The 19,833-nt window shown below is 35.7% G+C and overlaps 2 protein-coding genes and 1 pseudogene across 5 annotated transcripts; 1 reads left to right on the top strand and 2 right to left on the bottom strand.

Annotated features, from left to right (window-relative positions):
- Positions 1 to 44: 44 nt before the first annotated feature.
- Positions 45 to 7,844, top strand: LOC145223912 (uncharacterized). Of its 2 annotated transcripts, XM_080090323.1 has the most exons (17): positions 45 to 113; positions 220 to 359; positions 439 to 508; positions 668 to 764; positions 823 to 957; positions 1,179 to 1,439; positions 1,497 to 1,565; positions 1,652 to 1,708; positions 1,873 to 2,069; positions 2,379 to 2,571; positions 2,624 to 2,777; positions 3,104 to 3,308; positions 4,391 to 4,651; positions 5,072 to 5,260; positions 5,560 to 5,706; positions 6,598 to 6,765; positions 7,300 to 7,844. In XM_080090323.1, the coding sequence occupies exons 3-17, from the start codon at positions 440 to 442 to the stop codon at positions 7,519 to 7,521; spliced, it is 2,424 nt and encodes an 807-aa protein (XP_079946449.1). In that variant the 5' UTR covers positions 45 to 113; positions 220 to 359; position 439; the 3' UTR covers positions 7,522 to 7,844. The 2 variants fall into 2 exon arrangements, with proteins under 2 accessions (XP_079946449.1, XP_079946450.1); XM_080090324.1 differs by lacking the exons at positions 45 to 113; positions 220 to 359 and having other exon boundaries at positions 484 to 546.
- A 6-nt stretch (positions 7,845 to 7,850) lies between these two features.
- Positions 7,851 to 9,467, bottom strand: LOC145223914 (dnaJ homolog subfamily B member 4 pseudogene; annotated as a pseudogene). Its single transcript, XR_013859520.1, has 2 exons — positions 9,343 to 9,467; positions 7,851 to 9,245 (listed from the first exon to the last, which is right to left on the bottom strand). The product of XR_013859520.1 is annotated as a dnaJ homolog subfamily B member 4 pseudogene (transcript).
- A 986-nt stretch (positions 9,468 to 10,453) lies between these two features.
- Positions 10,454 to 19,833, bottom strand: LOC145224036 (tetratricopeptide repeat protein 39B-like). 2 transcript variants are annotated; one of them, XM_080090460.1, is made up of 16 exons: positions 19,518 to 19,833; positions 18,546 to 18,679; positions 18,059 to 18,134; positions 17,620 to 17,675; positions 17,386 to 17,462; positions 17,126 to 17,193; positions 16,778 to 16,942; positions 15,855 to 16,029; positions 15,208 to 15,335; positions 14,740 to 14,879; positions 14,245 to 14,349; positions 13,588 to 13,705; positions 12,940 to 13,069; positions 12,506 to 12,668; positions 11,842 to 11,958; positions 10,454 to 11,656 (listed from the first exon to the last, which is right to left on the bottom strand). In XM_080090460.1, the coding sequence occupies exons 1-16, from the start codon at positions 19,554 to 19,556 to the stop codon at positions 11,548 to 11,550; spliced, it is 1,800 nt and encodes a 599-aa protein (XP_079946586.1). In that variant the 5' UTR covers positions 19,557 to 19,833; the 3' UTR covers positions 10,454 to 11,547. The 2 variants fall into 2 exon arrangements, with proteins under 2 accessions (XP_079946586.1, XP_079946587.1); XM_080090461.1 differs by lacking the exon at positions 19,518 to 19,833 and adding an exon at positions 18,928 to 19,047.

Below are 19,833 nucleotides of genomic sequence, written 5' to 3'. Positions count from 1 at the left end.
TCTCATCGATTGAACGTAAAAGCGACATGTGGTTCTGCAATTTCGATCCATTCAGTTCGTTCTACTGTTCTAGTCGTTCAGTTTGGCTTTGGCCTGTTAAGTGTTGAAGCTATGTGAGTTGAGTTGAGTTAAGCAAATCTATTAAATGGCTGAGCTAAGTTTGTTGGGCGTTATCTAGTTGATAAACAAGCCTTGACTTTTTTCTGTCTTAACTTTCAGATAAAAAAAGAAAACAAAAAAATGTGTCGGTATAACACAAATGTGTTGTGTTGAGAAAAGAAATATGAAAACATAAAAAAAAGATTGAGAAGCCACAAAAAACAGCTTGGTGTCTGCGTTGCAGGAAAGTCCTTTATAAGGTGCATGTTTTTAACTAAATATTTCAATTTTGAATTCATGTGTGAGAGAATTTAATTTTTAATGCATTTTATGTTTCAGAATGCTTCACTTGGCGAAATCCCCTGTTTTGTCTCAGGCTTCAAAAAGTTGGAAGCTTATGTTTAGCGAGGTAAAACATATCTACAAAACTGTTTTATGTTTAGCGAGGTAAAACATATCTACAAAACTGTTTTTATTGCAATTGTTACTTCTTTTTGTTGACAAATTTTGTTTTTTTATTTGTTTTGTCACCAACTTAGAAAATGTATTCTGTATATTTGACTTTCAGGTATTTTGTTGCCAAGTTCGACCTGACCCACTATTTGCTGCATCGCACAATCAAGGTTACCAAACTTTCGGAGCTAAACAACCGGACGAAACTCAAGGTTTTTGCATAATATTTTCTTGTGATGTGTGTTGTGTTGTGAACTCATTGTTTTGTAGGAAACGACAATGAATCTGTGATTGACAATCGGAAAGATAGCAGTGAGAGAGCTGTTGTCACGTCTCCGTCACGGCCCACTACGTTAGTGGGGATTTCATGTCACAGTCCAGCAACGCCACTCGCACAAGCAAAGCGTATGTATCTGCAACTAAGACTCAAATTTTTTGTCAGCCGGTTCTGTTACAAATATAGTTTATTGACAGTAACCGGTAATGCTAACCGGTTCGCTGATCTCATAAAATTTCGTGAGATGATTCTATAGAACTGGTGCGAACCGGCTGAATCCCACCACTGCAACTAATTATGCCTTAGCTATTTTTTTCAGAATTTTAAAGTTTTTGAACATCTTTTTCAGAAACAATTTTAAGCCAACCTTCAGCAGTTGATATCAGGTCACCGCTTCTTACTTCAAAATCACCACTAAAGACAACGGTTTGCAATTTGTCAAATTCACCAGTAAAGGAATCAACCAAATCAAAATCTCCGGAGGTTGAGGAAAAGACTAAAGTTGAAGATGATGCAATTACACCACCTAGTGAGCTGTTATCTCAGTGTTCAACAAGCGGAATATCGAGTGGAATTATGTCGGCACCATCATCGATGGAATTTAGTGAAGGTAACCGACTTGCGGCAACTTATGCATTTCCATAGAAATAAGTTTTTCTCTGCTTAGATACACTTGATGGCAAACAAGAGGAAAGTTACAAAAAAGATGACGTCGAGGTTGGAAAGGAAACTGAGGGTGGGTGAAATAATGTTAATTTCATAAAATGTGTGTGAACCAACCTTTTTCAGCATTAACAAAACTTTGTACTTTTCTTGTCACAGTTGAAACAAAGAAAATTGTAGAAGAACCCCCCAAACTCAAAAGGCCATCAGTATTGGGTAAAACTTGCAAAAAATGTAACAAAAAATGAAAAATACACTTTAAAAGTTTAAACTTAGGTCTTGACGTAAGTTTGTGAAATAACATTCAAAATATCAGTTAACAATAAAAAAATAAGACAACCTTTGCATGTATTTAAATATATTTGCACACTTGTTTGTAGGTCCCCTTAAAGTTGAGACTTACACTGAAGAAGAGCTCTTAAAGTCGGTGGTTGAGTGCGTCGAACCCACAGATGTGATGGTCCATATAAGTCTGTACCAAAACAGAGTGACCCCTCTACTTGCAGTTGCCTGCATTCACCAAATACTTTTAAAAGCTCTGGCAAAATTTCCTCGAAACTCTCCACAATACAACTCCGTGAGTTCCACTGACACAAAATATGCTGGCATGTTGTAATATTCAGGATAACAATTTTCTTACATAATAAACTGAAGCTTTCAGTACACTTAAATCAATCTGTGTTTTTCGTGTTGCAATGTATTGTAAATAATATTGATTTCGCCGATTTTATGGCATCCTTAGTTCTAAGCAAGAAATAAAAATAAAATTAAGTTATTTAGGCAATAAAAGATGTAAAATAATAATATAAGACTAACACAACAACAACACACTTTTCAATAACTAAATTAAACGTAAAAACCAAAAAATTTCTTACATGTGATACAGCTTTGTGGAGAGGTCTTAACGAACAGAATTTTCCGTGAACTAATCAGCCTAATCGAAGACAATGCAAAAACACTCAACAACTTTTCACTTCTAACAATTTCATCCGATCTGTTATACCTGAGACTAACTTTAAAGAAACCAACAATTTCCACACTTCTTTCTTATGTCGACTTTGAAAGCATGAACTTGGACGGTGAGGTTTTGTCATCATTTTGTTTTATTCCACTAAACCTTCTTTGTGTTAGAACTCCGTCTACTTGCGATGTGTCTCCACACACCAAACATCCCGCTTATCAACTCGGAGTATATGTACAACGTCTCCGCTTCAGTTGCAACGCGATATATTGACCACATTACCGACCTGTACACACTTCTAAACATCATGAAATGTTTTGGAAGGTATTTTACAGGTTTTATTTGAATGAAAAAGATACTGAAATTGTATTAATAAAGAAATATATTTGTTCTACATAATAAAGATAACTGACTTTAACGTGGAAAAAGTGAAAATTGTTACAAGAATGATAACATAATATAGTTGTGTCAGAGCAGCTGAAAAATAAATTACTGCTATATGTAACTTATATGATCATTTGGTTCTTAGCTAAAAGTACTCATTAAGATTTTAACATAAATATGAAATGTAACAAGTGTTTGCTGGATTTATCCAGTTTGCTCAAAATGGTGAAGATTATTATCCCTCTAATTATGTGTACGATGTTTAGATATTTCACGAAAGCAACCAAACGTCAGTGTGAGAGTAGGGTTGCCTGTTTCTGTGGAGATTTAAAGGAGAGATACCCTGATGGTCGTATAATGGCTGCCCACATGTTTGATGCGTTTTATCGGATGGAGCACGCCCCAATGAGACAACTGCTTCAACAGGGAAGCAATGCCATCGTGCACGGCGACATCCCTCTGCAACCACAGGTGTGAATTGCAAATAGAAAATATTGTGACACAAGTTTGCACGCTATATATTGCTCTTCCAGCAGTTTATATTATATCAGAGTTTATTTACGATAAAAACTGCTGGATGAGCTACATATGCCTGTTTATTAACCATTGTTATGTCACAAACAAAAAAGTTGCCAAAGAAACACACAATTCCAGTTTGTTCCAGACAACATAACAGGAAATTAGAGAGTGACACAGTTTAGGGAATTATTGATTGGGAAAGTCTGGTGCATGATTAAAATATTGATTGCCAAATGTCATGAAGAAATAAAAGGCTTGTTTGTTTCTTGTTGTTGTCATTATGTTTGTTTGTCATTTAAAATTACAGAAATATATAACATTTATATCAAAAACTTCAAATAATCCCAATTTCTTTGTTAAATGTTTTTAACATTTTTGGAAATCCCATATGATATAATAAAAAGAACGGAAAAAACTTTTGTTTAAAGTAGGTTGTTGTGTATATATTTTTTAACTGCAACTGTACTAGGGAATTTTGAGCCAGTGTTGTTTCCCATGCACACCAGATGTTGGGTGGTATGTTATGAATAATTTAGCGGACACAAGTCGATGCGATGACGTCAGCTTGCTTGCTTCTCTTAAGCTGTATTTTCCCCTTTTTTCTTTGTCTCATTTTATTGCAGAGAAGAATTGAATAATTTATTGCTAATGGTGACTCTTTCCTTAAAGTAAATTCCAAGCACTTTATTCTGTCCTAACATCAACTAAAATCAAAACATTTTGAAACTAAAAGTAACTTTACAACACTATGTACAGATCTGTTCATAAGTTTAATGACCGATGATGACATGAGTATTTGCCGAAATATTTGAAGAATAAAGCATGTCACTTTTTACGTTAAATAGACGTAATAAATAAAGACCCAAATACGTAATAAGCGACATGCTTAATTTTTACCATTAAAATTAACTTGTACTACAAAAATTATGAAATAATGGCTGAACTGAATATTTCTCTGGTTCCAATCGATATCTTACCGAACAAGTTTGAAACATTAAGTTTGTTTAAAAATAAACTTTAAAATATTTTATCAGGATGTTTCGGCAATTTTGCGCTACTTTGTCAAGTTTGGTTACACCATTGATGGGAATGAACTACTGGACAAACTCAGCAACGCAATATTTGAACGACTTCCACACGAACTCGCTTCACAATTCACAACAAACATCAAATGGCTGACCGTGTTTTATTATTACAATGAAGAACTTCTTGATGTTTTCGTGGACAAAGTTATGAAACATATTTCAGTTTTGGATTTTGTTGCACTGAGCGATGTACTCGATGCTTTGGCTCAGGTGAGGTTGACTGTTGAAAAATATCTGTCAGTTTATTCAAGGATTATTGCACATTTTGTTGGGGGTCATCTTGGGCTTGTGTGCTCAACAGCAAATTGTACAATAATGTACGCCCTACATTTTTACAGATTTTTTTTGCCTATTGGTTTTACATTACAAATGTTTAATACTAATGAGACCAAATGATTTGTCGAATGTAATTGGAAGTTGATCAAAAGGACGTTTTATGAATCATGCCTGGCAACATCACTGTATTCATTACAAATGCATTTTTCCAAAAAGTAAATAATTTTTTTATGTTCAAACTAAAAATAAACGATGTATATGGTAAAGTGGCATTGTGACATCACAATAGTTTGATCATGCCTGGCTGAAGTTTTTTTGCAAAGAAAACAAACTTATTTTAGCTTTTGTTTTTAGGTATATTATGTTCCTAAGAACGGCGATGAATTTTTTGATTGTATCTACTCGAATATGTTGGACAAATTGCCGACATTAAACACAAGCCATGTCCACAACGCTGGGAGGAAACTTGTTTTAACTGCGTACCACTTTGCCGTGTTTGGAAGATATCCCAAAGAACTACTGGAAATAGCTTTGAACAAGCAGGTAACTTGGCTGCCGCATTAAATATAATGATCAACATTGTTTGTTGGAAAGTGATCATTTTGGATGTTTATTTGTCAAAGCTTCTGTTTTTTCATTTACTAGCATCATTAAGTTTCTGGAGCTCTTCTGGCAAATATTTTGAAACCAACGTTTCTATGTCCTATACAGGTCGCCTTTGAAATGTCAGAATAAAATACATTTGCCAGAAGAGCTCTATAAACTTGATATTATGCCTGGCAGCAATAGCTTATATATTAGAATCATTAGCATAAAACTTCTGAGAATTTAATTTGTTCCAGTTTACCAACCCCAGAAGTGGCTCACGTTTTTTTATGCGAGATTTGTGTAAAGCCGTCAGCATCGAACGACCCGACTTATTGCCATCGTGGATACCAGAAGACTTTATAATGGACCTCACTGCACCAAAGACATATGCGTTTGAAAAGGTGGTGAACCAGGCAGAGTTTTTGTTTGTCATTTAGCATTGTGCAACATAGGGGGTTGCCCTTTTGGATGAAAGCTTTTAATGTTGACTAGACGAGGGGTGTCGAACTGGAGCAACTATTAAAACGTGGCATATATACCACTAATAGAGAATGATTGTATCACGTAAACTCACTGGTCTGACAGGATATTCTGCCTGAGTAAAATACATAGCTTTTAAAAGTTATTTCACAGACCGCAGAAAAACTCTTGAAGGGCCACATGTTTGACATCACCGATCTAGGCCTACCAGGATATTAAAATAAATATGGAATTTGTATTTACCAGCTGATATCATATAGGTTATCTATGTACAGCAGGGGCAGGCAACCTTTGTTACTGTGGGGCCAATTATAAATGTCAAAAGTGGATCGCGGGCTGCACCTGTGTATAACACAAAGTGATTTTGGTTTGTTTCTTGCCAAATATGCTTAACTACAAGCATAATTCGTATTTGATTCTAGCTTCATAATACCAGGTCGCAGAAAAATAGCATCGGGCGCATTAATCAGCTCAAAAATATTTAATAGTTGGACTCTTTGTCACTACTTTTGAAATCCAAGCGTCTCTGCTGGCCGCAGGTTGCCCACCCCTGATGTACAGCATTCCTTTATTTTTTATTCTAATAAACAGTAAACCACAGCTAATCTAGACCCATTTGGACTTGGATTAACTGATGTAGATTAGTAAAACATTGCCACAGCCCACATAACATAACAATAAGTTTTGTCTGAATTAGGTAAAGATCCGGTTTAACCGAGGCTTACTGTGTTCTCTTTCTAAACTTTAAATTATTTTGATTTGTATTCATATTCACAATTGCCATGCCTCACCTTTTTAATTTATACATGAAGAGCGTCCAAAATGTTCTGGAGACCGTGGCTGGTGGAAAACAATATTTTTCCTTCATTGCTTCACCACTTCGAAGTTTTCCTTTGTTTCTGCTGAGAGCAAGACTTGATGGCTCACTGCTTCCCACTCAACCTCACCCAACATTCATCCCACCACATATGCACCAGCAGGTAAAATAACTTAACCACCTTAAGCTATGTTTTTATTCTTAACATAAAAAAGTGGAAACCCACGGACCGAGTCAAATTTATATGTCGTGACACCATGAGTTGTGTGCCAACAATATGTATAAGCTATTGCTGCCAGGCATAATATCAAGTTTGTAGAGCTCTTCTGGCAATTTTTTTTTCTGATGTCCTATACAGGTCGCCTTTATCAGGGTTAATAACACTGAATTCGCGTAGTACAGTGCACAATATGTATTAACTATAAATAACAGTAATATCACTGATGAAAGCAAAAGCATTTGCCGAAACGTTTAAAAAATAAAGTTACTTTTTCCATCTATGTGAGCTGTTATTTTCACCATTACACTTGTTAATAGATATAGTGATTACTGTATTTTTGGGGAATAATTACACATATATTTTATTTTGTGGAATTAAGCGATTATTGCGTACCAGCCTAGTGATTGTACTGACAAGTGTTCATGTACCAATAACAGTTAGGTAGTTGTTTGTAACCATGAACTTTTGTTTTGAAAGGTGCAAAATATTGCTGTGGTTCCGCTGCCCCGTTCGAGGTTCTGTATCGGATCCCAACATGCTACGGGGAAAACAAGATTGGTTCTACGATTGCTCAGAGCCCAGGGAGCGCGGGTTGTCACAATTCCACATTTTAACTGGGACGGTCTCCCTAATAATAAACAAGCGAAAATTCTAAAATCTAAAATTTTTGACCAAAAAACTGATGATGTCATACAATAAAACTTGTTTCCGTGGTAACTAGTTGGTGCTGTTCGTGTTTCTTGCACAAAATTTGGTTGAAACTGAAACTTATATTAATGTCACAAATATTGCATGTTTGTGTTGTAATAAATCTATAAAAGGCAAAACTGGCCTCTGAGTTAAACTATCAAAGTTCAAACAAATGTTTCTCCTTGAAATTGTTGAATATGCACTAAACAGTGTTGTTACTGTGACCTTATAAATTGTGGAACTATTTAACTTATTCTTGATCTATTTGCGTGGTTGTTGTGTTTCGTTGTGATAGATGTCACATCTCTAATAAACCTTGTTGCAGCATGAAACGTCAGTCAGGTTACATTTGTCGATTTTATTCAAATAAGAAACCTTAATTTTTTGCAAAATAATGTGCTTTAATGGGAACAAACACTTTTTCACATGCAAATGTAACAACAGAAATACTCATGAGGTAAACCACCATGCATTTTACATGCGAAGTGTCAACAAAAATCTGGAAGCAATACTTGCAACACTGAACAGTATGATAGCAGGCCCACAGACCACACCCCTCTTGGTGCGGTGTCATATTTTGATGTTGCATATATTGCACAGGGGATGAAAGAATGAACCTTATGGTTTCAGGGTTATTCACGGGAGAATTTGCTTTAAATAAGTCTTTTGTTCTGATGTTAAATATTCAGGAAACATAATATCAAAGTTCACAATAAGGTCCCCACGTCTATGGGGTTGTTTGGGCAATGGCAGACCTTCTCCTTTTATTCTCTTTGATGAACCCGGTTTAATAATATCTGTCGACGGCAGAGACATTAGATGATTTTCCTCTATGTTTGGTATCATGGCTGTGAAACCTGTTAAGGCTTCCTTCAGCGTAATTTTTTTGGTGTAAATAACATTACTTCCATCTCTTTTGAATGAACTATGTGGGGCATCTTTGATGGTGAATATAATGTCCGCTGGTATTGCGTTCGGTCTCTCGTCACCTTCTTTGGGAAATGTTATTTTCGTTCCCTCTTTCCAACCCTTCTTGACATCAATTGTTAATATTTTATCTTCATTTCTCATTGAACCATCAGGATTTAGTCTTTTTCTTGTTATTTTAAGTCGCTTTGTTACACCATTTTTGATTTCTTGAAGTGTCACTTTAAGATCTCTATGGATTGGTGGGTCGTGGTGCATCTGGCGACCAGAATTCATGAAGTTCATCTGGTTGGTTTGACCCCGGAACGGTTGTTGAGAAAAGAAAGAATTTTGTCCAGAGTTGAACAGGTTGCTTCCCCCGGGATGAAATGAGTCGGAGTCCACAAACATCGCATCATCATCATCCATTCCACCACCAAAAAAGCTTGAAAATGGATTTGAGTTTCCAAAAAATGCCTCAAACGTTGCTTTTGGGTCGCCGTGGAAAGTGTAACTGAAGTTTCCATCTCCTCCATTGGTGGAACCTCCTCGTAAACCGGCTTCACCATGGACATCATATATCTTCCTCTTTTCAGGATCGCTTAAAATCTCATAAGCTTCAGCAACTTCTTTAAACTTTTCCTCTGCACCGGCGCTCTTGTTCTTATCAGGATGATATTTTAAAGCCATCTTACGATAAGCTTTCTTGATATCATCTTCACTGGCTGACTTGGTAAGTCCTAGAACTTTGTAATAATCCTTTCCCATCATTTGTACAGTTGGTGTGCAACAACAGACGTCGTTTTACAAACAAATTTGTTTCAAATCTGTATGAAAACAAAAATTAGGTTAAAAACCTTTCACCAATACGCACAAGTATTAACAATTATTTAAGATTGTAAAGATTTAAAGCACAGCGCTTACCTAATGTTCTTTAACTTAACGTCGAATCGAGCACAATAAGTTTAAAGCGCGTTCGAATGTTCGAGCTCTTTCAGCAAATTCGTCGAACCTTCGAGAAGCATCAATACGTCATCGAATAACATCTGTTCAACGTCATACCTGATACGGTTCGTTGCACGCAATTGTAAACAGCCGAACCATAGACAACTTGTTAGAAAATACTGAACAAGCGTTTCGTCCACCAGGTTGCATATTTAACACATTTGTCGTTCAACTGATGTAACGTTAAACAAAATACTAGTTGATTTTTCAAGAACTTGTATTTTTGCTATTTTTGCATGCAAGTTCTTGAAAAACCAACTAGTATTTTGTTTAGCATTACATCAGTTGAACGACAAATTTGTTAAAAAAGACAACTTATTACCAGCGAATATTTCGTCTAGTTGTATTAAAGAAGTTTTTCCCACAAATCTAGTTACGGTTTGGGTAGATTGTGTATTTTAGAGTATCCTATGTTAAGTGCGAACAATCCTACAGTTAAACAACGACGTCTAAAAGAAAACGATCATCATTAATTGTCGATGCCGACAGAAAACTTAAGTGACTTTTGCGCATGACAATTGTAAATCCTACAAATCGTTTAGTAACGTAGTTCATCATGTTTTGCGTTTTTAACCCTGCCTTACGAAACACATACGAACGTTTAGCAAGATTGCAGTTTAAAACAACATGTTCACGTGAGGAAAAGAAAATATTTTAAAAAAGCACAAAATTATTCTGTGCGACATGATTTTGCATGCTGTAGCAGACCCTGGTTATACCTACCAGTACCATTAATGTCATGTCACCAGCTGTTCTGATAAGACACGCAGAAACATGGTACACCTTCTGCACTTAACATATCATGTTATCCATGTACTTGGCTTATTAACTACAGTAAACTCGGTTAAATCTGATTCGGTTAATCCAGATCTTCACACAATCTGGACAAAATTTTGGTCCAAACCGGTCCTGATAATTGACCGAGGTTTTCCTGTATTTACAGTTAACATACCCTTGTATCCACACATTGGTTTGTAAAATATCAGAACTTCTACAATAAGCTGTAAATCTACCAGAACAATTTAACGTATATGTTAAATACACATTTTATTGCGAAATTAAAATGTGTAGGATGAAAAATAAAACTTAAAAACTCATCACAGATTTATCATTTATCAAACAAAAACAACATCATGTAGTTTGCAGAAGTTTTCAATTTTTGAAACAGTGGGATTTGTCACAATTTGGTAATAGTTCCTCGGTGGCAGACCTTGCATCAAACAAATCAATACGTTAACGAATTTGGGGGGTTGCTCACTGATGAGGGAATGAAAACAAGTGCGATGAAAATACAGGGAATGTTCTAGGGCTGATCATAACATGATGTTCAACAATTGTTATAAATGAAGTTCGACCAGGCCTATCTTGTACTTAAATTTATAAAATATGCCCAGAAACAAAACTATATTTATGTTTTAAATTATTAAACAGCACAAAACTTTTGAAATTAAACCGAAAGGAACACAGTGCTGCTTGGTCATTGTAAAAATTAAAATTGCGTTTCAAACCCACCAACTACTAAATGAAAAACCAACTAATCACTAAAACATGTAACTATTAAATGGATTTATACCCAATAACTTGTACATGTACACCCAGCACCAGAAAATAAAGAAACAATTATAAAAATAATACTTAAAAGGAAATTGGCTAAACAAATGTATTAATGAAGTAATTGCATTCTGATTTGCTGTTGCAACTAGCACTGTTATTTTGAGGCAGATAAGAAAATGTTAAACTCAGGTATTAAAATCATACAGGGTGTGAGTTAAATGTTGTTAATCAATGTCGAGATTCCTTGATGCCATTGCTAAAATGTCCATTTAACAAAATAGTTAACTCTGCCCAAAATGCAATAGAAGCACTGGTGGGATTCAGCCGGCTCCAAAGAACCTGTTATCACGAAATTTTATGAGATCAGCGAACCAGTTAGCATTACTGGTTACTATCAATGGACATTTTGTAATAGAACCGGCTGAAAAATATAACTTTTGTGATAGAACAAAAGATTTGAATCCCACCACTTAATAAAAGTTGATAGCTCTGATTAGTTGCCGAATCACATAAGTGCTAATTCACTAATTTAGCTGACAAATCGTGCAATCAATTCAAACAGCTGAAGTTTCAATGCATAGATTGTTGAAGTTTCGACGCACACTCTTGCAACCGAAGTTGTGCGGCTTGCATACGAAAGTGAAGTCTCGATTCCATTGAATAGTGAGTGTAGGTTTTCCTGCAACATTCAAACAACAACTCACTTTCTTTACAAACTAAAACACAACATATAGAGCTCTTCTGGCAATTGTATTTTGCACACTAGAAAACCAGTCTACTTTTACAACCCCAGTGTTTTTTTATCATAATGTAGTAATTTTAAAACACCCATTAGTTTTTATACTTATTAAATTTAATACAAACTTAGTAAATTTGAGTAGTTCTGCTGCTTCTCCAGTTTTTCCTTGTTCTATCCACATCCACACGAGGTCAGACAAACCAGCTGGAGCGAGGTAATGATCTTTTGCTATTCCCTTGAAACTAACAAGAGTTTTGTTATGTTAACTTCAAACTTGATTCAAACATTGTACAACATCTCCTGTTTTGAGGTTTCTTGCAAAAACCACATTCTATAATTTACAAGCATTTTTTATTGCAGCTAAATTGGTTGATCTGTAACAGCGTCTTGTCTCCTTCTTTTTCTGTTGTGCCAATTTTGTTGGTTTCGTTTTATGATGGCAACATTTAATATCAAAATTTTACAAAGTTCAAATATTACCTTGTATTTTCTTGATGGAAAATTTACCCCAACAACAAGAACTGCAACTAATTTTTGCTTTGTTTGCACAAGGCCTATGCAAATAGATTTTGGTTCAGTGGTGCGATTCAGCCGGTTTGCACCAGTTCTATAGAACCGTCTCACGAAGTTTTATGAGATCAGCGAACCCGTTAGCATTACTGGTTACTGTCAATGGACTTTTTGTAACAGAACCGGCTGAAAAATGTGACTTTTGTGATAGGACAGGCTGACAAAAAATTTGAATCCCACCACTGCATGCAGTTTTCGTCACAATAAACTGTCACTTACTTCTCCCTGATGTCGGTGTAGCAGAGTTCAGCTTGTAGAAACTGATTCCCGTATCGTAAACAAGCTCCCTTCAGAAGTTGTAAGAGACAATAGTCATCAAAATAATTCCCATTCATTTTTCCATCCTTGCTTTTCTTGGTTTTGTTCACATCGCTTGATGAGCCTGCCAAGTGTTTGTGGTTGAGTTAACATGGGTTAAAGTGAAATGAAAGTTTTGTTCAAACCACAAGGAAATGGCCTACTCTGCTTAAATAAAAATTAAGACATTTGAAAAAAATCAGTCAAGGACTTAAGTCAAATCCTTGACTTGAGGTTTTTGAAGGTCATGCGGTCAATTCGAAGGTCAAATCCACCATCATGCATCAACAGAAAACTTCAAGTTACAGTTTATTCAACTCTCGAAAAAGCACATTTAAAAAAAAAACTGTTTCAACCTTTTTCAGGAGACAAAGCCTTTCTCTTCTCCAGTGAATTTTGCTCTTGTTGGATGAGCTGAAGGAGTTTGTTCCGAAGTTCGCTGTTTTGTTTCAACATAACGAGACCATTCCATGCATAAGCCATTTCCTGTGCAACACACATTTTTGTGTTTGGCAAAAATCCTTCTCGGACCATTTTTGTTTTAGACCAAAGTTAGGTTTAACTGATTGTTTTACAAACAACTCAAACGAAACATGCAGGTATCTCCCCATTTAGGGATGGGCTGAGCTGAGCCAGAACCCGAGTACTCGGTACCGAGCATCGCTGTTTTTAATGCTTGATGCTCAGCCGAGCAGTTGCACAAACTGACCTGAGCATTAAATTTGCATGTACATGCCAAAATGACTGTTTTCTGTGTTAGATGATGGAAAAAAACATGTACTTCTGGGTCCTGCTCAATACACCACTGGCTACATCAGAAACCTTGGAAAGTTACAATACTAGTGTAAAATCGGAAACGTTTGTGTTGTCACAATACACTGAGCATGCTTGTCTGAGCACCGAGCATTAACATGAGATGATTGATGTTCGATGTAACAAAACATTTTCAGTTTAGTCCTGTCCCTTCGCTCCTGCCAAGAGTGATTTGATTTGGTGCAACTTACATGAACTGGCATAACTAAATGCTCTCCTTGTTCCAAAAACTTGCGGGCCTTCCGTGTAATGAACTTTTCCATCGGAATACTTTTCCCAGCAAACCTCTGTTTAAGCTCGGGGACTTCCCTGAAACAACAACAACTTTTCATGTTAAGAAAACATAAAGCCCAACATTAACGTGATGTATTACATCTATCATATGTCCTCTTGTAAATATTTGGTAAAAAGTTGCTTGCAATCTCTTTGGTACATAAACATATATGATAGGAATTAGGAATTTATGCCCGGCTAACATACGAAAAGTTTTCTAAAGGTCAACAAAGAACAAAAGTATCTGTCTTTTATATGCGCTAGATGGTGGAAAACACATACTTCTGAGGCCTGTAGAGTATAATACAGTTTTGGCCCATCCCTAATACATGGTAGACCGGTGTAAATCTAAACTAGTGGAAATGTATTTTGTGTCTCAGTGTTACATGCTGCAGTGGAATATTTCAGCTTGATAATAAAAACACAGATGGAAAAATGGTATAAAATCCCCTTAAATCTGTGCCTGTATAATATGTGCACACATATCATAATATCTAAAGTTATGGATCTCTATACACTGCAGCCTAAATATACCGATAAGTTTACATGAACTTTTAATGACCCCAACAAAATACCTCATAAGTTTCCGTATTTCCTCAGCATTTCCATCCTTGTCATCAACATAGAGGAAAACTGCACGTAGATATGAATAAACACATTTCGACCAGTTGCTCTCAGTCCTGAGTGTTAAGGAAAGTTCAATGAGTTCAACCATGATAAAATTGTTGGAAACAGAGCCATAAGTTGCAACAAGATTATTTAAATGTTTCATGAAAAATCTTTTACTTGACTCAAGTTAATATAAACGGGTGTAACTAATGTGCCCTTCATATCACTGATGTTGGCATGAGCATTTGCCGAAACATTAATAAAGCATGTCGTTTTTTACATCTATTTGGGCCGTTACATTTCGCATTAAACTTATGTATATGATGTCACAATAAATTATGTATGCACAGTCAGCCATTGATGTTAGAAACACTAGACAATGGATGCTTGTAGTTCTTTTTCAGCTTTTGAAACAAAATTTACAACAGAATATTTGGTATCAATACAAACGAACATTTTACCTCAATATTTCGGCATATTTTGCAGCCGACTTCCAGTTCATAGTGAAGGTATGACACCACATAATCTCCCAGTAACAAATGTGCGAGAACTGTTTCCACTCTGTCTGAATCTCAGCTGCTTGAATCAAATGATCGATTGCCTGAAACAGTGTGAAAAAATTACCGACAAATTTCTGTTGTTTATCAACCAAAATATGTTAAACTTGATAATGGGTCAAATTACATTTACTCAACTTTTTTATTTCTTGACACAAAACATGGACTTGAAGAAAAATTTAATCTGAAGTTTTTGATTTCATTTTAAAGCAACTATTGTAGAAAATTTAAACTATATCTGTTGGAAGATAAATATTCAGTGTTCCAGAAATTTCACAGCCAGTACAATGTTTTCAAAACTATGGAATTACACAAAAACATTTTGAACATCTCTATTTATTGCATTACCATAGTAACAGCCTAATTCCTCACCTCGGTAAAATTTCCCTGAAGTTGTTTGAGTCGGCCGGCAAATAAATGAAAGTAAACCCCCTTTGGATATTTTTGCAGCATTTCAGATAAAACTTTTTCGGTGTAAACGAGATCAGCATCGTGTGTTCCTGTAAATTATACTAAACACAATCAAACACAGCCTTTTCAACAACCCTTACCCATAAGCATTGCATGTAATTTACAACATACAATATTCAGCACAAACTTCTCTAGCATCAAAACATTTGCGGTAAATTGTTCAACAAACTCCAAGAATACAAGTCAAGCAAACCCCAATTTTACCCCAAGAGAAACTTTTATTGTGAGTCGGCAAAATTATTTTTATTTTGTGTCCCGACTTTGATATGGGTCAAACTCAACATGCCAAACAGCATTCAAATCTGTTGCAGCAAAGCTTCACAAAGTTGCAACACTGGGGCAGCAAAGAAGGCAACTAAAACATAATGTTTAATACAACTGCCCAACATAACATTTATGTACAAACTATCGCTGCCAGGCATAATATCAAGTTTATAGAGCTCTTCTGTTAAATGTATTTTTATTCCGACGTTTCGACGTCCTATACAACATTTATATACAAACATAAAATGGATTACATGTGTAAAATAAATGTTGTGGTAGCTCACCAAGATGCACAGAGACAAAAAGGTTGTAACCCAGGATAAAGAGAGATATTAACGAGCTTCGAAGATTCGGGCTCGTGTACCCGGTTTTAAGTTGATCCAATCCCGTTTGCTTGTCGGACGAGAATCCGATCCACTCGAGCAATGAGAGGATTCGTGGGGGAAGCAGAGACAAACCCTGAACAAAAAGTTGAAAGGTTGAAAAGAAACTGAATCACAGTTCCAGAAAAGTTGTTGTCAGAAAAAACACTGCATATTCGACTACCGCGTTTTGTGTGTGTGTTACTGCCCATGTTGGTTTATACTTTGTGTTTTCAATTTACGTCATTACCCTGATGAAGGTGTCTCGTATGGGACATCAAAACATTAGCATATTATTATAAAGACTGTTGGAAGAGCTAAAAAATTTTTGATACAAAACAGCAAGATTGAAAAGTACGAAGAAATTAAATGACAGGAGTTTTTAAAAAGTTGTTGGCAGAAAAAATCGTGTTAGCTTGGTACATTTTTCAAACTATTTGAAACACTTATTAAGGAAACCGTTTTTGTACTGAACGTTCACATTTCACACACTGATAATGCACAAGTGTTTGTTTGTCGTATGAACTACAAGTTTTAACATGTTGTGGTGAACAAACATAATGAACATGTCCCTAAACACACAACTGGTTATTGACACACAGTGCATGATTAGCTATGTCTGTTAATGCAAAGATATTCATTGCCAAAAACATAAGCCCTGCCATTCTGTTGGGCAAAACGTCATCAAAAATACAACCTGGTGGATGAAATGCTTGTTCAGTATTTTCTATTAGTGTGGGAAGTTGTATTGCATAAAGTTTACCTCTGCCGGTCTGTGGCAACACTTTGTCCAGATTGACAAAATATGTTATGAAGAAATAAGATATAAAAATCACACAACTTACAATGTTAAAAGCGCCGCATCCAAGCATTACACCACCATGAAAATGGTGACAGTTCTGTTTCAAGTTAAAACCCTCTGCTGCAACAATCTTGTAACAGTAGTTGTACGTCTGATAGCACAGACGAACTTTTAACGCTCCTCGGATAAAACTTAAAAGGTTTTCATCCTAAAAACAAATTAATAATAATACGTTTTTCAGTTGGCAAAGTTTGTCTTGACAATTTTCACTGGGAAAAGTGCACTTTACAAAAATTATCTACTAAAAATTTTACCACTACTACAAAAATGTAAACAAGGTTTCAAATATAAACTGGATTTCTGTGGCACAATTTAAGTAACTCAGGATTACCTGAATAAATGTGAGAGCTGAACGGTAAAGATTTAACTCGGCAAAAATCAATTCTGCATGAAGTTCACCTAAACAAGGTGGTTGAATAAAAAATTTACAATGTTTTTCACCCTAAAGTATTATTGCCGCAGCATTTTTCTTAAGTTTTTCCTACTGCAATTAAGTCACTGCCCAACCAGTTATTGTTACAAGATTAGGTTCACAATTTTCCAAGTCACTGACAGTTGTTGTTTGAATATCATGAAATCGGAAATGCTTACTGTCAGTAAGTTCCGTTGTTTCTGAAAGTCCCAACATTTTCTGAAATGAGGTCGTCAGGTTTTGCTTACGTCGATGTCTAAAAATCACAAACTAACATAAACATCTAATTATCAAAGATTTTCAAGCCTTCGAAATGTTACTGTGGCAATACTATGCTTTTTCACAAGAAGATATTTTTAAGTAGGTTTAATCGGCTCATGACAAATTGTTTTGAAACAAACATTTAAGGTGACCTGTTGCAAATCTGGATCGCAGATTTAATGCATGTCATCGCTTCGTTGATGTCTTTCTGTAACAAACATACATTAAAAAAATATTTCTATTACAAACACAAAAATTTAAAGTGATTAGGTTAACAATCTGAATTTAAGTTACTACCTACTCTAAACAAGCTTTTTGCAGCTTGCCATTAAAACACACCTTGTACAACAACATTAACTGAAAAGGATTTAGGTCACATCATCACCTCACAAATAAGTCACATTACAAAAACATGCTCTAGTCTTGATCAAGTCGAAACTGTTTGTGGTAATTAGTTGACATCCAAAAAAGTCTAAGAGTTTAATAAACATAGGATAGTTGCATGGGGTGTATAGACCAGTATGAATGAGGTAAGTAGGTTTTCACACAACATAAATATCAGTTAACAACAATTGATGAAATGCTACTTACGTTTTCAAATGTCATAACCGACTCCATAAATCGAAGGGTTGACACGCCGATTGCATGATACATGCTCGTTGATGACCTGCATATGAGTAACAGTTGTATTACATTGGAAAAATAACTTGCTTGTAAGGTATTCAACAACTCTTCTAAATGAAAAAAAACAAACAATACTTTCAAAGCAGAACACTTTTTGCACTGACCTTTTTACAAAAAGCCAACAAGGTTAGGAATTTGAAACGAATGTGCAAGATACTAGTTTCGCCCGAAACCAGGGGATTCATGCATTTGGGTCAGTTGAGTTGCATTTCATAATCTGGCTTGAATTAAGTATGACAGAAAACTATTCGCTTACCACCTTAAAATCTCTTGTATACCACTAGTGGTTCCTCTACACTAGATTGAGAACCACCAGTGTAAATTCAAATAAACATTAAATCATTTCAAAAGTTTAATTTAAAATTTTTAATTTGCTTTTTAATTTAAAACTTACTTTTCTGCCATTAATTTCCGTGCTTCATTGAATTCATTGTTGAAGAACAAACTAATTGCGATATTGACTTCGGCCATCGCGGAATCAAGATCAAGAATTTCATCTTTGGAAATCTGGCCGGAGGCGTCCTCAAACTAAAGCAGAAAAAAGTAATAAAACAAACCGCACACGATAAATTTTACTGATTAAAATTAAAGACACTGCAGCACATTCAGCCACCATCCACCAACTGTGCCCTTTACTAGTTTGCACTCCATAACAGTTTTACGTTGTGCAGCTATTTCCGGCTTGGTGATTGTTTCAGTGCAATTGTGGCGCTATGTTCACCGAGCGAAATAAGATCAACACCAAATAGAAACAACAGACACCTATGTTTATTTACCAGTTTTGTTAATCCTGACATTGTACGTTGCTTAGTTTAAGTCTTCAATACAATCATGACCACAAAACGGCTTAAACAATGGACAACGGCCATCAGTATTTGGACATCGTGATACATTGAACTAAACAGGCCTGTGCTACTAAACATTGATGGATGGTAAAACTTACACAAACGTGATCTATTGAACACTCAACATTAATCAGTGAAAGGAAGTTGTCAAAACCGACATTACTGGTTCTTGTGTTCTGTAATCAATTTATCAAAACCAAGGTTGGGGTAATTTACCACTTTCAATATTTTAAACCTGTTATGTTGGTCAAGAGACGTTCTCACATTAAATTTAATGTCAAATGCCAACAATATGTCTCTGTCTGTTTTCTGTATCTATCTCTGCCCATACCACTTGCAACAAAACATGTCCTTGAGAATGAGCTTTTCACCAGTACAAAGTCACAACGGATTATAGAGCAAACGTTGAAACACAAAATCAGTCCCCAGAGGTTTTTTGCTTTTACTTGGCAAAACATTCGTGGATCGATCAAATCAATACAGTAATTAGAAAACTTTACAGCCACCGTTTCCGGTCTTACCTCTTCGTCCGAGTCTTCCAGTGATTCTTGCGTCGACATTTTCGCACCAAACCACGTTTAAATCATCGACCTTCAATCGATCATTGATTGCGACAAAATTCTTCCACTTGCAAAAATGTAAACAATCAATCGCTCCGGTGCCTTCGAAAACTGCAGGTGCGCTAGGTGCGCTTGGTCCGCTAGGTACTTCGCTTGGTAAACTACAGGTAACTCGTTTTAATTCAACAAAGCCTGTAAATAGTGCAGGTAACCTTTTTTGAAACGAGTAAACTCGTAGTTACTGCGACGTAACGTAATAATGCTGTATGTACTGTTT

This window comes from Phallusia mammillata, chromosome 4 (assembly GCF_965637545.1).
Source record: "Phallusia mammillata chromosome 4, kaPhaMamm4.hap1.1, whole genome shotgun sequence".
Taxonomy (NCBI): domain Eukaryota; kingdom Metazoa; phylum Chordata; class Ascidiacea; order Phlebobranchia; family Ascidiidae; genus Phallusia; species Phallusia mammillata.
Note: the sequence above shows the minus strand (reverse complement) of the source record. Positions and strands in the feature narration are given on the sequence as shown.